This window comes from Phascolarctos cinereus, unplaced genomic scaffold, assembly GCF_003287225.1.
Source record: "Phascolarctos cinereus isolate Bilbo 61053 unplaced genomic scaffold, phaCin_HiC Scaffold_3;HRSCAF=262, whole genome shotgun sequence".
In the NCBI taxonomy this organism is placed as follows: Eukaryota; Metazoa; Chordata; class Mammalia; order Diprotodontia; family Phascolarctidae; genus Phascolarctos; species Phascolarctos cinereus.
Window position 1 is genome coordinate 20,948,047 of NW_027555736.1, and position 18,405 is coordinate 20,966,451.

General features: G+C 40.6%; 1 protein-coding gene across 3 annotated transcripts in view; it reads left to right on the forward strand.

Moving 5' to 3' along the window:
• PHYHIPL (phytanoyl-CoA 2-hydroxylase interacting protein like) overlaps window positions 1-18,405 on the forward strand; it is a 66,486-nt gene that overhangs the window by 35,066 nt on the left and 13,015 nt on the right. The window contains exons 1-2 of one of the 3 annotated variants that reach the window (XM_020998239.2): window positions 6,625-6,882; window positions 17,070-17,266. In XM_020998239.2, the coding sequence (XP_020853898.1) occupies window positions 6,843-6,882; window positions 17,070-17,266 (237 nt within the window). In that variant the 5' untranslated portion in view covers window positions 6,625-6,842. Of the gene's footprint in view, window positions 1-6,624; window positions 6,883-10,095; window positions 10,172-17,069; window positions 17,267-18,405 lie in introns of those variants that run through there. The other 2 variants (XM_020998240.2, XM_020998238.2) reach the window with 2 other exon arrangements.

The following is an 18,405-nucleotide window of genomic DNA, read 5'->3' on the forward strand; positions in this document are numbered from 1 at the left end:
GTCGGCCGGAAGTACTTTACACTTGCAAGTAAAAATGAGACCCTTAAATGATGAAATGTTTCTTTTCAGGAGGAACTATTATGACTCATTTAAACATTCAAGTTATTTTCATCTTAAATATAGATATAAATGCACATAGTTCTTCCACAAAATGAGCATTTTGTCTATAATATGGGCCCAGGCTGAAGCAGAATTATGATGTTGGCACTCCCGAGGAGCGTTCCCTCTTACAAAGTATCAGCTGCTTTGCTGCAGGATAACGTTGGCAGCAGCAGTGTATGGAGGGCTCTCAGCCACTTCAGACATTGCAAGATTGCCTCCTGCATGCTTGTGAAAGGCAGATATCCAGAAAGCTTCTCTGGGGCATAGGACCCACCCTTTTCAAATAGCCATTGTTTGCATAGCTTTGAAAGACGCAGCTGAACCTGGTGCTTCTCAGCAATGATTCATAAGCAAAGTCGGCTGAAATGAACTGAAGGTCTTTTCCCCTCAGTAGGCACAGCTTACACAGAAGTAGATTTCCATCTTCCCTACTCTCATCTGATACAGAATTAAAAAGCAATAGCAACCTGTCTCCCTGAATGGTCAATTTATCTTTAGTGTTCACTGGACCGATTGAAAATGGTAGCTGTGCAGCCAGATCCGATATCATCAGGCTATTTTCCTGGGCAGATTTTTACTCCATTTTGCTCTTCAGGTGACCTTCAGAGCAGAGCAACTTAGTCATCATTTCATTAAAACCCATAGCAACCTAGAGGGAGCCAACTCAATTCTCTGAGTCATCGTAATCCCTCTGCTAGAATCATTCTCTAATTTCACTAGCTGCTCTGATTTTTGTTATTGTAGCACTTTGGTATCTTTTATTATTAAAGGAGTACTCTGATTTTTCTTCCTTGAGCCTTTTGGGAAAGATAGACCAGTTAGCAGTTCTACTGTGGTCATTTGTAAAAACCATACTGGCTTGGCTTGGTGATATGTGCCAAGCCGCATTTTTCCCCTAAAGTTATTTGAAACAAAGGTTGATCATGCAGGCTTGCAATAAGAGATATGGTTTCTATCAGTGGCTTCCTACGTACAATAGGAGCCCACTTTTCAGACTGAATAAGTAATTCAATATATATTATTCTCTGTGGGAAGATGCTAAAAGAGTAGGACATTATGCCATCATAAACTCATTTGCTATTCAAGGTTTCTTTGCTATTCAGTTGTATATTCTCTGTATATTTCAATGCCTTTAGGATCTGTGGTTTTTATTGGTTTTCTCTATCTCTCTCTCTTTCTCCCTCTGTCTCTCTGTTTCTCTGTCTCTGCCTCTCTCTGTCTCTCTCTCTCTCTCTCTCTCTATCTGACTGGATCTCCTTATCTTGTCCAAGCTGGAAGTACAAAAGCTACTCATGATCTCAATGCCACTACAAATCACCGTGGGCGTTCTCACCTGCCCCATATCTATCCTAGGACCTTTCGTTAGGCACCCTGGTAGCCTCCTGCTCCTGGGAGCTCACCATGTTGAGTCCAGACTTACTGCAGACACCCATTCAGCATAACTAAATGTAGCTCAGAACTTCTGAGTTCAAGAGATGTGACTGTTTGGACTTCTTCAGTCCTGGGATTGCAGGTGTGTGCCAGTATGCCTTATAGTGGGTACTCCTTCCTCCTTTCATCAACATAGATCACAGCCTCCTATGACTTAGAAGCAGGTCTTTGAGAGCTGCAGTGGGAGGAGGGGACAGTCATTTTTCTGAGCAAATGTGATAATGATCTGTAAATGTTACCAGACTGGCCTTTAGATAGTAGTCATACAGTTCATCATGGGACCTTGACTCGAAGCCTTTGTGGTTGTATTAGAGTCTTGCTAGAGATTGTATGTGTTTCTGTCATAACATAACATAACATAACATAACATAACATAACATAACATAACATAACATAACATAACATAACATAACATAACATGTCCCTCCATGCTACAGTAATTTAGGAAGGGAGACTTGCACACAGGACTGATGGCTGGCATCGCCACAGTGGTGGGTGAAAAATAATTTGCACCTGAAGGAGCTGAAGAACTTTAGCAGATAGAACCCTGTCTACTCTTCCTCCAAAGGCTTTGGAATCTTCTTCCACAGAGTCTAGGATGCATGTTGGACAATGCCTAGCCTTCCTCTCTTCAGTCACAGTCAGTGATCCCTTCCAAGACTCCCCTCACTGACCATCTCATTAGCCAAATTTCTATTAGTGAAAATCAGATCCAGGATAGAATTTCCCCTTGTAGGTTCCTCTAACTTTTGAAGGTGAAATTATCATTAAAGTAAGTCAAGATGTTATCAGCTAATCTGATTTTTTGGAGGGGGTGGTGGTGAAGGGACAGAGACAGAGAGAATTCCAGCATATGTATGGTAAGTCAAAGTCCCCCATCACTACTATACGCTATTTCTCTGGGCCAGGCTTGTGATTGGCTGATTGAGCTGCTCTGTTCCCTCTTTCTTTGCAGATGGTTTATTGTACACACTGATGCCAACATAATCTTTGTAGTTCTTCTTCCATTGGTCTTTGGCCAAATGTTCTCTACCGTTGTTCCTCTTCTGGTTTCTGTATTTCCTTACATGAGTATTTTTTGCCTTTCTTTTTGTGTTATGTTTGTTCAGTCCTTCAGTTGTGTCCTACTCTTCACAACCCTGAGTAGGATATTCTTGGCCAAAGATACTGGAGTGGTTGCCACTTCCTTCTCCAGAGGATTAAGGCAAACAGAAGTCACACAGCTAGTAAGTGTGTAAGGCCAATTTGAACTCAGGTCTTCCTGACTCCAGGCCCAGTGTGCTTGAGAGCCATCTAGCTTCCTCCTTTCTTTTTGTAGTAAGCACTTAATAAATGATTGTTATTGGAGAGGAACAGCATTATGTATGTGTTTGTGCACCTACGTGTACATATATACATAGACAGATATGGTATTACATGTGTATTGTTATATACGGGTATATACATACATGTATGTATTTATCCATTCTTTTTGTTTTCGTTGTTGTTAAGCCATTTTTCAATCATGTCCAATGACCGCCTTTGGGGTTTCCTTGGCAGAGATACTGGAGTGGTTTACCATTACCTTCTCCAGCTCATTTTCCTGATGAGGAACTGAAGCAGACAGAGTTAAGTGACTTGCCCAGGGTCACACAGCTACTAAGTGTCCAAGGTCAGATCTGAACTCAGAAGATGAGTCTTCCTGACTCCAGGCCCAGTACTCCATCCACTGTGCCACCTAGCACTTGATAAAGGATTATTATTGGTGAGGAAGAGCATCGTGTATGTGTGGATTGTATATATAGATGTATGTGTTTGTATGTGTATGGCTCTAGACAGGTATACCATCCTCAAATGAAACAAAAATGGAAGAGGATTAGCAGTGGGTGTGCATAATGCACACACACGTGTGTGTGGATGTGTATGATATATGTGGTATGATACATAATCTAGATGAGATGTCAATGTATGTGTATAACGTATTGTATTATACATGTTGGTCGTTATCCGTCGTTCTCTAAGAGGACCGAAATGACATCGCTGTGTTAGAGTTAAGGTACAGTGTGTCCGACTGGGGCTGATCAGACCAATGAGAGCTCAGGATGCACTACCACAGGTCACCTACAAATAGTCCATGTGAACATCTGGGGTGGATTCTCTAAATCTGCATAGCCTTTTCCTTTTAAGGCCTTTTTCTATCAATCAATCGAAAATATTTATTATATGTCTGTTATACACCAGCACTGTACTATGAAATGGAGGCACAAAGATAAAAAAAAAATCAAATAGTTCCTGCCCTCTCTATTGGACAGAATACAATGGACATCCAGATCAGTAAACCTATAAAACATGCAAAGTCATGGGAGGGTGGAGGGGTGGGGTCAGGAAGCACTAACACATCTCTGGGATTAGGCAAGGCCTCCCGTGGGAGATGGCTTTTGCTCCTGGACCTGGACTTCACTGGCTGACTGTGGGCATACCTACCTTTTCGCTTGCTGCGTTTCAGATCTCTCCGCTGTAAAATGAGAGGATTATACCATATGACCTCTAGGAGTCTCTTCCAGTATCAACACCATAACCCCTCCCTCTCCATTTACCTTGAGGTAGTGTGGTATAATAGACAGTTTTCAGAATCAGGAGACCTGGTTTTGAATTTCATCTAGATACTTATCAGCTCTGTGACCAAGCGCAGAACGTTGGATTTCCGAGAGCCTCAATTTCCTCATCTGTAGAATGGGGATAATCATACTTGCACTACCTAAACCAAGGGTTTTCTCAGGAAAATGCTTGCAAACCTTAAAGTGTCATACAAATAAAAGGAATTTTTTTTCAATGAAATTTATTTTGATTGTCATCTAAGTTTCAGTGGAAGGAGCATATGTTAAGTGAGACTCACCAATCTGTCGTGGAAAAAGGTACTCACTGGTGGTGAATTTCAGCTCCAGGGATGGCTCCATCCCACAAAGCTGCAGATTTAAATGATATTGTGCTAATCAAGCCCATCCCCATTTGAAGTGACCAAGTTCTGTTTTTATTGAAGAGTAGGCTTAATGGCCATGACTGTGCAGGCAGAAGTCTTGGGTTTGATCATTTGTGCCCATTATCCTGCTTCATAAAGTAACTAGCATGTATGACCATTAATTTTGAACAATTATTCAATGCAGAGTGAAGCAGTGATTGAGACTGAATGACCAGGAATGAAAGAGGAAGGTGCCTGCTAATAGAACCATTTAGCAAAACTTGATGGTTGGTGTTCCTACGGTAAAGTGTGTGGGACCAAGCCAGCCAAGGGCTCCCTTTTAGGAGGGAAGGAGAGGATGGCCGAGGTCACCTTGGCTGGGGAAGGAGCTTGGGCTGGGCCACCATTCCTGGACATGGGGATCCTTCAGCCTCTGTGATGTGCAGAAAACTTTTCTTCTGTTACAAGGTCAGGTCCTTAAGGATAATTCAGACTCAGAATTCCTCTCTGGCAGCCCTGTAGCTCTTCTCTGCACAGATGTCTCAAATTCTTCTAAAACAAGCAAACAGAAACCAAACCAAGCCCCATGCTGCACAGTAGGGCTAAAAGGACAGCTGTGTGAACTCGGGCAGATCGCAAATCTCATCTGTAAAATAAGGGGAGCAGACTGTAACCTCTAGCTTCAACTCCATGATTGTATTAGTTGGAAAAAAAGAAGATTTCTCCTTATTCCCTCTCCTGGTGATTCTCTACGGTAATAGATAACAGCAGCAGGTATGCTGGACTGGTACTTAAGAAGATTCCCCACAGTGTCCTGCCTAGTGCCCTGCACATGGTAGGAAGCTAGTCTTTATTTAGTTAAACGCATGAATCAATTAAAACCCAGAGCCTCTTTTTGTTCCTGAGTTGCAGCATTCTTTAGCAACATCTTTGCGGAGCTTCTTAAGGACAGGAAGCCAAGTTGGCCAATGGTTTTTCTTCCCCGCCCCCAGTGGAGGTGCTAATACCAACATCAGCTAACACCAGCATTGGTAGGCCCCTTTAGCTAAGGCCTTTTCAGCTCTCTTTTCTGATTCCAGCCTTATGAGTTGTCTTTTGGAAAAACAAACTTTACGCATCATAGAAATTAAACTTGCTAAGAAGCAGCTTCACCTCCCCGTTTACGATTCCATCTTGGCCACATAAGGAGAGATGAGAGGACTCTCTTTGCTCTCATGCAACCCCCCCAAGCATTCACACGCGCCTTCCGAACTAGAACTCAGCAGCGGCGGGCACCGAGTGAGTTTCACTTCTTCATTTCCTGCTCATTTGCTGGTGCTTCAGTTGAAATTCAGGGGGGACAATCACATCCATTTTAAAATCGATTAGACAATTTAATTTGGGATTTAACTGCGGCTGTGGCTGAGAGAGATAAGCCTCCGAATGGGAGCACGGGGCATTAATCTTGTGGTGCTCCAGCCGGTGTCAGTGAAGCCGGCATTTTGGGTTTATTCTGTGACTTGGACAGGCTGCAAAGCTGAGTGTAAAGTGTGAGCAAAGCAGAGAGAAGGGCTTGTTTTGGCTTCACACAAAGGCTCAAAGCTCTTCAATCCATAGACTTTATATGTGAACTAAGTTCAGATTCATTCAAAAACTGGGGGCCTGGGTCTTGGAATTTCTCATTTCAGTGTACTCATTCTCCACCACTTTTCATACGGTAGCCTGGCTTTGCCTTCAACATTTGAATTCATGCATTCAGTGACTATGTCATAAGTGTCTGCTGTGTGTAAGCACACTGTTCTCTGATGGAAGAGATGCAAGGATAAACTAGTTAGAGGCCTTATCCCCAAGGAGCTTGCCATCTAAGAGATGCTGGAAGGGCCAAAGTAAAATAGATTCCCTTAATAGTGCAGGAGGATTATATTTTCATATCTCTCAACAGTTCTCAGCTCCTAGAGTAGGGACAGATTATGAGAGAGATGTATTCTTGGGGGTGGAGTTACAAAGCATGTCAATGATCCCTTGGCAAATAACAAGAGTAACTGGAGTTCTCATTTATAGAGCACTTACTGATTTACAAGAGATTTGCAACAGCCTGGGAGAGGGGGAGGTAGCGAAAGTACTATTACCTTTTTATAGATGTGGAGATAGAAACGGTTTGAGGTTAAGCAGGTGGTGCAGTGAATAGAGTACTGGGCCTGAAGTCGGGAAGACTCATCTTCAAATCTGGCCTCAGACACTTATTAGCTGTGTGACCCTGGGCAAGTCATTTTACCCTGTTTGCCTGAATTTCTTCATCTGTAAAATGAACCGGAGAAGGAAATGGCAATCACTCCAGTGCATTTGCCAAGAAAACCTCTAATGGGGTCATGGAGAGTCCAGGACGACTGAAATGACTGAGCAACAACTGTCTGCCCAGAGTCCCTTAGCTGGTAAGTGTGCAGTGAGTGTGGACCTAGATGCAAAAGCTGAGTCTCCAGACTCTGCTCTCTTCAGCTTGACAAATAAAATGGGATTTCCTGGTCTGGAGAAAGGCAGTGTGGTTTATTGGTCAGGGAGCAGGAGTCAGGAACCCCTAGGTTCAAGTCTTCTTACCAGCTGGGTGATCACGGGCAAGTCACTTCACAGTTCGGTGCCCTAGACAACTCTCTAAAATTTGCCCTCCCTTGTGTGTAGAGGAAATTTCCACTAGGGTTTGCCTAAACTGATGAAATCATAGATTCTTCCCCAATAGATTAGGGTCCTTTCCTCAAAGGGGGGGAAATAAAAGGTACAAGTGCCATCCCGCAAACTTAAAACAAGCTTTGGTATTGGTGAGCCCAGAGTACTTCCAGACTATAGCAGCTCTGGTGATGGGGTCGGTGTTCCCTAGGGTGGGAAAAGACATTAGCGTCACTCGTGCTTTGGAGGAAGAAGGGGCATGCTGTGAATTTGCAGGTGATCAGGAGGTGTACAGTAAGCGTGAGTCCAAGAGGAAGGTCACGCATAGAAGGGGGAACAAACCTAAAGAAAAGGCTGCAGGAAAGAAATGACAGGAGCCACTTCCTGGGGGAAGAGGAGGGGGAAGGTCACCCGTAAGGACAAAAATGTACTGAGAGAGTGGGCAGGCCCTGAAGTCAGGAAGGAAGAGATTTGGGACCTGCCGGGCATCCTCACTGAAGAAAGAGGAGAGGGGGAGGAGGATGTTGGAATCCGGGAGTCGTTTACAGAAAAGTGGCATGGCACATCAGAGATTTGGGCCTCTTTTGGCGTTTTTAAAAATAATCACAAGAACACCTTGAATAATTCTGGACACCTGAGTATTAAGTGGATGTCAGCAAATTGAAGGAATCGCAAAAGAAAAAAATCAAAATAACTCTATAGAATTGAGTAAAAGGGCCAGATAGATGTCGTTTTTCCACTTGGCAGGCTGAATTGATGATACCGTCATTTAAGTTGGTCCGGTGACTTTAATAGTGATATTAATCTCAGTTATTCCTTTAGAACCATACACTACCAGAATTGTAAATTTAAGAATTATTGGCATTTTGAAATAGAAATAATAACAATGGAAATGAAGTATAATAGGGCAGAATCAGATTGAGCAAAATGAAGATATACAATATATTTCAGGACTAGGAGGTCAATTGGAAGTGAAACCTACTTGTTTGGTCATCTTTAGACCAGCTTTAGTGTCTGTTGGACTATGAATGAATCATTCCATCCTTATCCCTTCCTAGGCCTGTCCTACTAGCTATTCTGGGTACTGTCTCCCTTCCTGAATGATTCCTCCATTCTAATAGTCCGGAATCACTTCTTACTTTGAGGGGGCTCCCTTCATACTTCTTCAAGTCCCAGCCCCATGCTTTTTCCTTTAAATTTCTCAGGTTTTGGAAAAGATCCTCACTGTAGTATCTTTCTTTTAGTATCTGTATAGAGCAAGCATTCTTAAACATTTTTTTGTGTCATGGATCCCCTTGGCCATCCAGCGAAGCCTATCTATCCTTCTCTGAATGATGGTCAAATACACAGAACACATAAGATTTCACTAGAAGCCAATGATATGAAAATAGTTACCAAAATGTTTTTTTAAAATGAGTTCATGGACCCAGATTAAGGACGTCTAGTCTAGCAAGACAGTATAAAAGCACGCACTATTCTTAATATGTAATCTAGACTCGATGGATGCATGGATGGGATGCCACTAAGCAGTACATCTGGGGACACAAAGCCTGCCAAAAATGGAGCATTAGGCTGTTTTCATAAGGTCCAAACAAATTTTAAGTTCATTAAAAATTTAGTCAGTGAACTGATATTTTGACTAAATGTCATTTTTTACTAAATTGAATGGATGTTTTAGTGCCATATAAAAAATAGGTTGTAGGTCACTGAACCACAAGAGAGATTTATATGGTGATACAGGAGACAAAAAAAAAAGTTAACCATTCAAATGCATCATGGAATTATGCTAATATGTAGAAAAATAAGAATAATGAGGTAGTATAATAAAAATTTTGCTGATTTGGAGGAGAGATAAAGTTCATAATAAGTAGCTCTAAAGATTACTGGAGGGGCAGCTAGATGGTGCAGTGCATAGAGCATGGGCCCTGGATTCAGGAGGACCTGAGTTCAAATCCGGCCTCAGGCACATAACACTCACTAGCTGTGTGACTCTGGCCAAGTCACTTAAACCCAATTGTCTTTAAAAAATGAATTTGACAAATATTAACAAAAATATTACTGGAAACTACAGGAGGTAAAAGCCTCAGTATCCTTTTTTGTTGTTTTTTTGGTCCTACTCAATGTGTTGTGAGCCCACAGCAGCGAGGTTGATTTTTGGAATGGAAGGAAGTTGAGGACATGGAGTAAAATGGACTTTAACCCAGCAGGTTTTTCTCTTTTTGGCAGGAGCAACGCTCAGTTGGCAAGATGGCAGCCAGGTCCTTTAGAGAAGGCAGTGTCTTATACCATCTCCTGAAGTGCCCAGCTCTCCCAACAAATGCTTGGCTTGTTTGAGGAGCCAGTTGGAACACTGTGTCTGAGAGGAAACTGTAATGAAATTCCACCTTGAGTCTATAGTTATTGAGTGTGGGGGAGGAAAGGCACTGAGTCAAAGGCAAAGATGGTTATTCCTCATACACCATCTCCCTGCTATCTCATCTTCATGCCTTTGCTGGTTCTTTTCTGTCTTCCAGGAAGGCCCACCAAGCCCTGCCTTTGTCTGTCAAAACCTGACCTCTCCTTTCAAAGCCTAACATAACCCAAGGCTGGTGCTGTTGTGAAATCCTTGTCATACTACCTTAGACTACTCAAATAAGAGAACATATGTACTGTCTGCAGACTTAAAAGGCCATGTAAATGCTAGCTGTTTTTAGTAGTAACAATAATAATAATCAAAGACTTTAATTTAGCTTTGTCCACTTATCTCACACTTTAGACTAGCAGCTCTTTAAGGGGAAAGAAACTGTCTTATTCATTTTTATGTCTCCCAAAGCACTGCGTTTGGTAGGTGCTCAATAGACATTTGCTGAATGACTTGAGTCTTCAAAGGCTTGGTGGTTGATCCAATGTAATGTCAAAGTCTGTAGAGTAATAGCCTTCACCCTCTTGTCAACAGGGCAGATTCCTTTATGTGATCTGTCACAATGGATTCATAGAATCCTGAGGCTAGAAGCAAGCTTGAGAAGCAATCTGATCCTCTCCACTCTCACCTCAAGTAGAGGCCTACCTAAATCTTCCCAGGTAAATGAAGAAATCTCTAGGGGAAAATGTTTCAAATCCTTCATTGGAAACCTATGCTGGTTTTTAATAACCTTTTACCATTGAAAGTGTAAAAATGGAACATAAGTTGTTCCTGCTATAGTTTAAGTAAGATGAGTTGAGATTTAAAATACAAAACCAATTTGTCAACAAAAGACAAAATTAACCTGAGGGAAATCAAGATGTACCTATTTACTGACAAATTTACTATCTAAACATCACTGGTTTCAGAACACATAGGTCTGGTTGTCCTTTCCTCGGGCAATTTCAGTTCCACAGAAAACAGGAGCCACATGAAGTGCTGTTAGTCAGCTTCAGTCATGCTTGCAGCCTTATTTGCAGTAATTGCTGTGGTTCGAAAGGGTGTGTTTGAAATGTTTGTTCCCTAAAACCATTTTTGTCTTCTAGATGGTTTCAAAAGCATTTGAAGCCACCATTTATACTGACATTTGTGGACACCTCAGCCGCTAAGTTTACATTCAGTACTTTTGATTCTAGAAGTGTATCTACAGGAGTCAGAATCATACATCAATGAATAAAAATATTGTGGCTACAATTATGCTTGAAATGAAAGTTTATTAATGGAACAGAAATGAATAATAATTGATTATATAGATAGTGAGATACTAATATTGGAATTCCTGTTTCATAAATTTTATAGCTTGAAATACAGATTTTGGTTGCTTCTATCAGTCATAGATGATCTCTAAATATCAAATATTGAGCTACATAAGCTATAGATGAGTTTCCTCATCTGTAAAATTGGAAAAATAATAGTCCCTACCTCCCAGCATTGTTCTGAGGCTAAAATGAGATAATATTTATAAAAACACTTTGAAAATCTGAAAGCACTATATAAGTACTTATTATTATTATCATTATTTTTATTTTTTCTTTTTCTTTTTTTTTATTAATTTGTTTTGATTTATCAACAATCATTTCCATATGCTTTTGAGTTGAAAATTTTTCTCCCCCTTCCTCCCCCACCCTCCCAAGACAGCACAATCTGATATAGGCTTTACATTTACATACCCATTAAACATATTTTCACATTAGTGAAGTTGTAAGTAAAAATTAAAACCAATAGGAGGAACCATCAGAAAGATGAAACAAAACTCAACAGAAGGTAAAAATAAGTGATAGCGATTCGACTTCCATAGTTCTTTCTTTGAATGTGGACAGCATTTTCCATCCCGAGGCCTCTGGAGGTGTCTTAGATCCCTGTAATGCTGAGAAGGGTTCAGTTTAACAATCTTAGTCATTGCATAACATGGCTGTTATTGTGTACAAAGTCCTCTTGGTTCTGCTCACTTCACTCAGCATCAGACCATATAAGTCTTTCCAGGTTTTTCTGAAGTCAGCCTGTTCATCATTTCTTATAGCACAATAGTTTCCACTACATTCATATACCATAACTTGTTCAGCTATTCCCCAATTGATGGGCATCCTCTCAATTTCCAATTCTTTGCCACCACAAAAAGAGCTGCTATGAATATTTTTGTACATGTGGGTCCTTTTCCCATTTGTTTGATCTCTTTGGGATATAGCCCTAGAAGTGCTATTGCTGGATCAAAGGGTATGCACATTTCTGTAGCCCTTTGGGCATAGTTCCAAATTGTTCTCCAGAATGGTTGGATCATTTCACAACTCCACCAACAATGTATTAGTGTTCCAATTTTCCCACATCTTCTCCAACATTTATCATTTTCCCGTTTTGTCATGTTGGCCAATCTGATAGGTGTGATGTGGTACCTCAGAGTTGTTTCGATTCGCATTTCTCTAATCAATAACGATTTAGAGCATTTTTTCATATGACTATAGATGGCTTTAATTTCTTCATCTGAGAACTGTCTGTTCATATCCTTTGACCATTTATCAATTGGGGAATGGCTTGTGTTCTTATAAATTTGTCTTAATTCTCTATATATTTTAGAAATGAGGCCTTTCTCAGAGAGACTGGTTGTAAAAATTCCCAATTTTCTGCCTTCCTTCTAATCTTAGTTGCATTGGCTTTGTTTGTGCAAAAACTTTTCAATTTAATGTAATCAAAATTATCCATTTTGCTTTTCAAAATGTTCTCTTTATCTCCTGTTTGGTCATGAATTCTTCTGTTCTCCATAGATCTGATAGGTAAACTATTCCTTGTTCTCCCAGTTTACTTATGGTATCAGCCTTTATATCTAAGTCATGAACCCATTTTGACTTATTATTATCATCATTTTTAAATCATCATGGAAGAAGGTTTTTCCCATTCATCAGCCTGGTCTGTTTTAGCATTCGAAATTAACCTTTCAAGCAATAGCTAAAAGACTCTAGTTCTTGACATAATCATCTCAAAATGAATGGATTTCCTATTGTGCTTTGGGTAGGATAGCCACTAAATACTTTCTGTCATCAAAATACAAAAGTGTCTCATCTAATGTTAATTGATTCAGTGAAAAGAGGGTATTTATTAAAACCCAGGGGAGGTTAGTTCCGTAACAGCAATGTTGTAAATGGACAGTTGGCCAGAAGTCATTACACAGAGGGTTTCTGTGTGAGGTGGGGTTTGTTTATAAAATAATTAGGATAAAATTATGTGAGCTATGCCCTTATTCTAAAAATGAAGAAGGGATCATTAAATTCAGAGTTGTTTCTAAAGTTTTTTAGTTCAGAATGAGTTTACTTAGGGTATCTTATCCTTTGTTTGCCTTAACTTTTCTCTGCCTACATCAAATTAAATAAGCCAAGCCCTAGGGCATTAGCTGAAGCTGTATTAAGGGAACAGATGGGAATGGGGTATGGAGGAAGGAAGGTTCTGGTCAAAACCCAACCAGATGGACTCATCTTTTAACAGACAGTGCTTTCAGGAAGAGATCAGGAAAAGGTTTCACTGTGTATTTGGGGGTTGGGAAGCACTTGTCCTAGTCAGAATATGGGGCAACCACTGGCCATTTTCTGTTATATGTATCCAACTACGGAAAACTCACATTGGAAATGCAGTGCTAATGAGGACTTGCCCTCAGTTCGGACTTTTATTGTATATGTGATCTAGTACAGGTCATGTCACTGTAGCTAACTCTTCCCCCTCACTCATGGACAGGTTTGGGACCTGTCAGTTACCCTCAGCCTGGTTTAACCTATCTGCTAAGATGGTTTTTCCTGGGGAGTGGCCACGTGATAACAGCTTCTTAGAGCCACTCCAAGCATGTGAAGACTTACCCCGGCACAATGGGTGGGTTAGAGCAATTTGTTCCAACGGCCATGAAGGCAGCTGAAGCAGGCACTGTGGGTCACTGAGAGCTTGGTCAGACATCGAAGATGCCAAGTGCCGGCAGCTGGCATGGGTGCAGGACGTGGCAGTGGGAAGAAAGGAGGAGAAAGGAGAGTCAGGCTAGGCGAGTCTTAGAGGTTAATGCTCGAGGCTACTTTATTTCAGGCGTTTTCTTATTATATACTCATAGAAAAATAACTTTGTATCTTAAGAAATGATTTACAAATTCTGCGAAGCCCTATTAATAACATAAGCAAACTAAGCCGCCAAAGATCATCTTTTTCTCAAGGGAAAGTCGTTCCAGTGCCAAAGTTCATATCTATTGTTATTTTCCTTCTCAGTGTTTAGTATTGTCTACCTCGAGTCAGCCTCCTGACTCCAGAGCTGGTAAATAATTCCTCTTTTATGTACCGAAGATGGAAAGGACATTGCCCTAGGGGGAGGCCCTGCGTGCCCGCTCTGGCACTAGCATTGGAGCCCTGCTTAGAAGGCTCTCCAGGTTAGACGTGGTCCTCTGCAGCCAAGGCCATCCACTGCATCCCAGACCGTCGCCAGCCCTCCTGACTTTGTCTTGCTACCAGACTGGGATGACTCTGGAAGAGAGAGTGGGGCTGACGACTGCGTAACTCTGCCTCGCTTGAATCCAATCCACACACGAGTCAAGACATCCCCTGTGATGTCACTGGTCCTCTCTGAAACGAAGGACAATCAACAGCAGTTAACTCTTCGGTCACTTCATGTATAAAGTAAAGCATCAGGCGTGGAAGTTAGTTACTTGAAATTAGAAACATTCAGATACCTCACACACAGCCAAGGGCTTTGTCTTCTGAAAAAAACCACAAGCTTCAGAAATGTATTTAGACTACAATTCAAGTTGTCAATTTGCTGTATTACGATGAAAGTAAATAATGGAAAAGATGGGCTGCTACACCCTGGGCTGTCAGGTAAAGTAATACAATACCAGGGAAGGAGGAGTAGGTGGGCATGTGGGCTTCCCATATAGGTAGGCTGAGGTATTCTTTCTTTAATCTCCTTGCTCCCTCAGCTCTTGGAAGTATCACTTTGTATAAACTGAATTAGGACCATCTGAAACTGACACACTGTAGTAATTGGAGAATGAAAGCCAGGCTACATCCAGCCTCCTTTGAGTCAAAAAAAGGAAATACCCAAGAAAGAAAACGCTTGTCTTCTTCTTGCTCAGGAATTTCTTTCCATTTTGTTGCTAACTTTTTTCTCCCTCTGCTGTTCTTTGCCATCCTTTTTCCTTCTTATTTTCTTTTGGTCTTCCCCTTAGGCCTTCTTTGTTCATCTCAATTGGCACGCTTATCCTACTGGACTGCCTCTTTATGGTGCTCTGCTGTCTCCTTGGTGCCACCCTTAGGGAGCCCTGGAAATAACACCAGCTGGCATTCTCTTTGCCTAGAGTTCTTTCCTTTTGGCATGGAAAAATCCTGTTGTTCATTTATGTCAGGAAAATTGTTCAAATTTAGTAACCATGTGGAAATTAGAAGGCAAACTTTCCATTCCATGGACTGTAAGAATAATTTGAAAACAAACTGTTGAAAACATTTCATTTTTTAAAAGTAATGTGTGTATGTTAAAAGTTAAATATATGTTCTTATTTATCATCTATTATGCAGGCAAATGTGTGTCACTCTTATGATGTGCAATAAACATGGGAACGGTGAATATTGGAAGAATCATGTTTCAAAGATCAATCTTTTAGTTTGGATTCCTGGGCTACGTATTGGTAACTGGAATGGCAGAGTAAATAAAAGTCATGGCTGCATTCCACTTTTATTGCCCAGAAGCATTTTCTATTGAGAATGGTGAAACCCCCACATTTGGGTACTGACGTCACAGCTCCAGTGGTGTTTCCTAATGGGACCAAAGAAAATAAAGATGGACAAAGGAATGGGAACAGACCAGTTGTATCCAGAGGGCAGTACTGGAGGCAGCGCAATGATGAGAGCGATGAGAACTGATTCTCAGGTTATCTGAAAGAAAAGAGAAGGGCAAAGCGCATGGGGAAACATCTCAGACCTCTTTTTTATTAAGGATCATGACTGAAGAAAACATCTGACTTATGACCCAAATGTCTGTTTTCCATCTATTTAAAACTCTTATGAGAATAATTTACGAATGTAGCAATGAGGGTATTAGAAGGGAAGGGGCAAACATTGACAATAGACCACTTTTTTGCCATTGTGAAAGTGACTGAGCGTGCACACGTGTGTGTGTGTGTGTGTGTGTGTGTGTGTGTGTGTGTGTGTGAGATATACAGATTAGTTCAGCTCAGAATTGAATAGGACTAGAGCAGGCTGAATTGCCTTGAAAAATTACATCATTCTTTGAATGGCACCAAGCTTTTCCTCAAACAAAGAGCCACCTTTTCAATACAAATATTGTTCCAATGCTATATGGCTATGAGCCATGGAACACTGCAGTCACTAAAGAATTGAGATTGAGGATCACCCAAGGGGAGATGGGTAGGCACATAGAGGGTGCCAGTAGGTGACAGCCCATTATAAATAAGGAATTTCTCAAAAGAGCTATAAGGGATGTCATAAAAGCTCATCAACAAAGATGTCACCCAAGTGGTATGAATTAGGGATAACCAGTGGGACAGCATGGTTGTTCTATTGGTAGCGTCATGATGTCAGGAGAGCATGAGGAAGTACCCCGGCCCGCTGGGCAAGTCCCCTTTGACAAACTTTTGGGAAGACTCCAATGAGAGGTATACAGGAATGGCAGGCTTAGATGAGTTGTGATCTGCATTGTTGGAAGGAGGGGGTCAAGATCTGTTGGAGAATTGGAGTCCAACCTAGACCTGGCCAAGGCTTCTCCTTTAGTAAGCACCGGTCATTAGTGAGTCCTTGCTTATACATTTGATTCCCATATGGGCCAGCTAGTTCTGCAGGGAGAGAAACAGTTCTGAGTTCACAAACAATATTCCTAGCTCCATCTATCTCTTTTTTCACTTTTAAATATCAACATTTTCATATGAAATGAAGGGCAGAAAATGGGGATTTGCATGAAATTGCAAATCATCTATGTACAGCTTGTGTTTTATCATTCCATAAATGTTACAGGAGAAACAAGCTAAGAGAAGGTAGATGACTAAGTGAAGCCCGCCCCTCGTTGTGGGCATCATGCGGGGGCTTCTTGTTCAGGTAAGCGTTGGCCTAGATGGTGCTTCAGGCACACCTTACAGCTCTGAGCTTCTGGATTTGGAGACTTATTCCTGCTCTTCTGGAAAGAATCAACTCTAGCTTTAAGGCCTACAGATGGTTAAGGCTGAACTTACTTCGGGAGGCACTATGGCACAGTGAATAGAATGAGGGACTTGCAGCCAGAGAGATGAGAGTTTAAATCTTGTTGTGTTTTTTTTTAAATTTATTAGCTATATTGCCAGGGAATGTCACCTAATCTCAGTGAAGTTCAGTTTTCTCATCTACAAAATGGCGATAATAATAGTGATGGTACCTACCTCACAGGGTGGCTGTGGGGCCCAAATTCTAAAACCTATGTAAAGTACTATATAAATGCCAGTTACTGTTATTTTCCAAAACTCTGCCTTTGACAAGTGATGCATACTTAATGACTTTTATGCTTATTGTCCTACAGGAAACAAATCCGAAGACAGTGGCATAGCAGAAATGGAGGAGCTTCCAGTCCCACACAACATCAAAATTAGTAATATCACGTGTGATTCCTTCAAGATTTTGTGGGAAATGGATTCCAAATCAAAGGACCGGATTACACACTATTTCATTGACCTGAACAAGAAAGAGAACAAAAATTCTAACAAATTTAAACACAAGGTAAATAGATGCCAATGGATCTCAGCCATGCAAAAGCATGTGCTGTTTTTCAAATGTAAACAGTAAATGAATGTTAAATTATCAAAGGCTTTTGGAAGAATGCTTTCTGAAAGGAGAGTGGCTCTTAATATCTGGATGGATCTGACATATCATTGAGAGGGGGAGAAATAAGCAGAATGCGTTAAAAAAAAACAAGCAAGGGGCATATTTTTAGGATAAAGAAAAACTTGTTGATTTGATTTTCCCTTTTATTATGAAGGTGATATGTGAACTGAAAGTAGAGAGGAGAAAGAGGGTCAGATTCCCAGTTCTTCAATAATCATGGTCACATAGGAAATATGAAATCAGCAGGTTCAGCCCCTCACTACCCATATATTTGTTTGGAAAACAGAAGCTTGGTTTTGTTACAAATGTACCCTGTTGAACAAAGGTGAGAAAATTCATTTTACCATACTTCCTAGGTTAAAAAATGTTTCCCATAATTAAAAGATATATGCTTTTTTAAGCTGGAAGCATGACCCATTCTCTGTGCAAAATATTCACTGATGAAGTTTTAAAAACTAAGGTTAATTGTTTTTACTTGTAATTGGTAAAATAAAAATACTAAATAAATAATTTTAAAAGCTAAAAAAGAGTAGCTAAAAATAGAAAAAGAAGAGATATGCAAAGACACCTCCTGCTCCTTTGCAAAGGTGAAGATCTCAGATATGAGACATCAGAAATTTTAGGTATTCATCTGTTTCACTGATCTTTTAAAATCTTATTTTTTAAAAATAATTTGTTTGTAAGTGATAGCTCTCTTGAAGAAGGAAAAAATACGGAAGTGTATTTATACATATGTGTATGTATGCAGTATAAAAAGAAAAGATATCAACGGCAATTTAGTTATAAAAATAAAATTTTCGAAACCTTCAGAACATATTCTTTGATGACCTGTCATGATGTCATTGGATAATACAAAGAAATGCTGTGAGCAGAGAGATGATTTTATTTCAGCAATTTAAAGATAATTTACAAAGTTGTACAAATTTTAAACTCAGCGACCAAATGTCTTAATTATCTTTATAGTCGGGATAGTGGATAGAAGCTAGTAGTAGAAATCTAAAACTGGCTTCTCGTTCTTACTCTGCCAATGACTC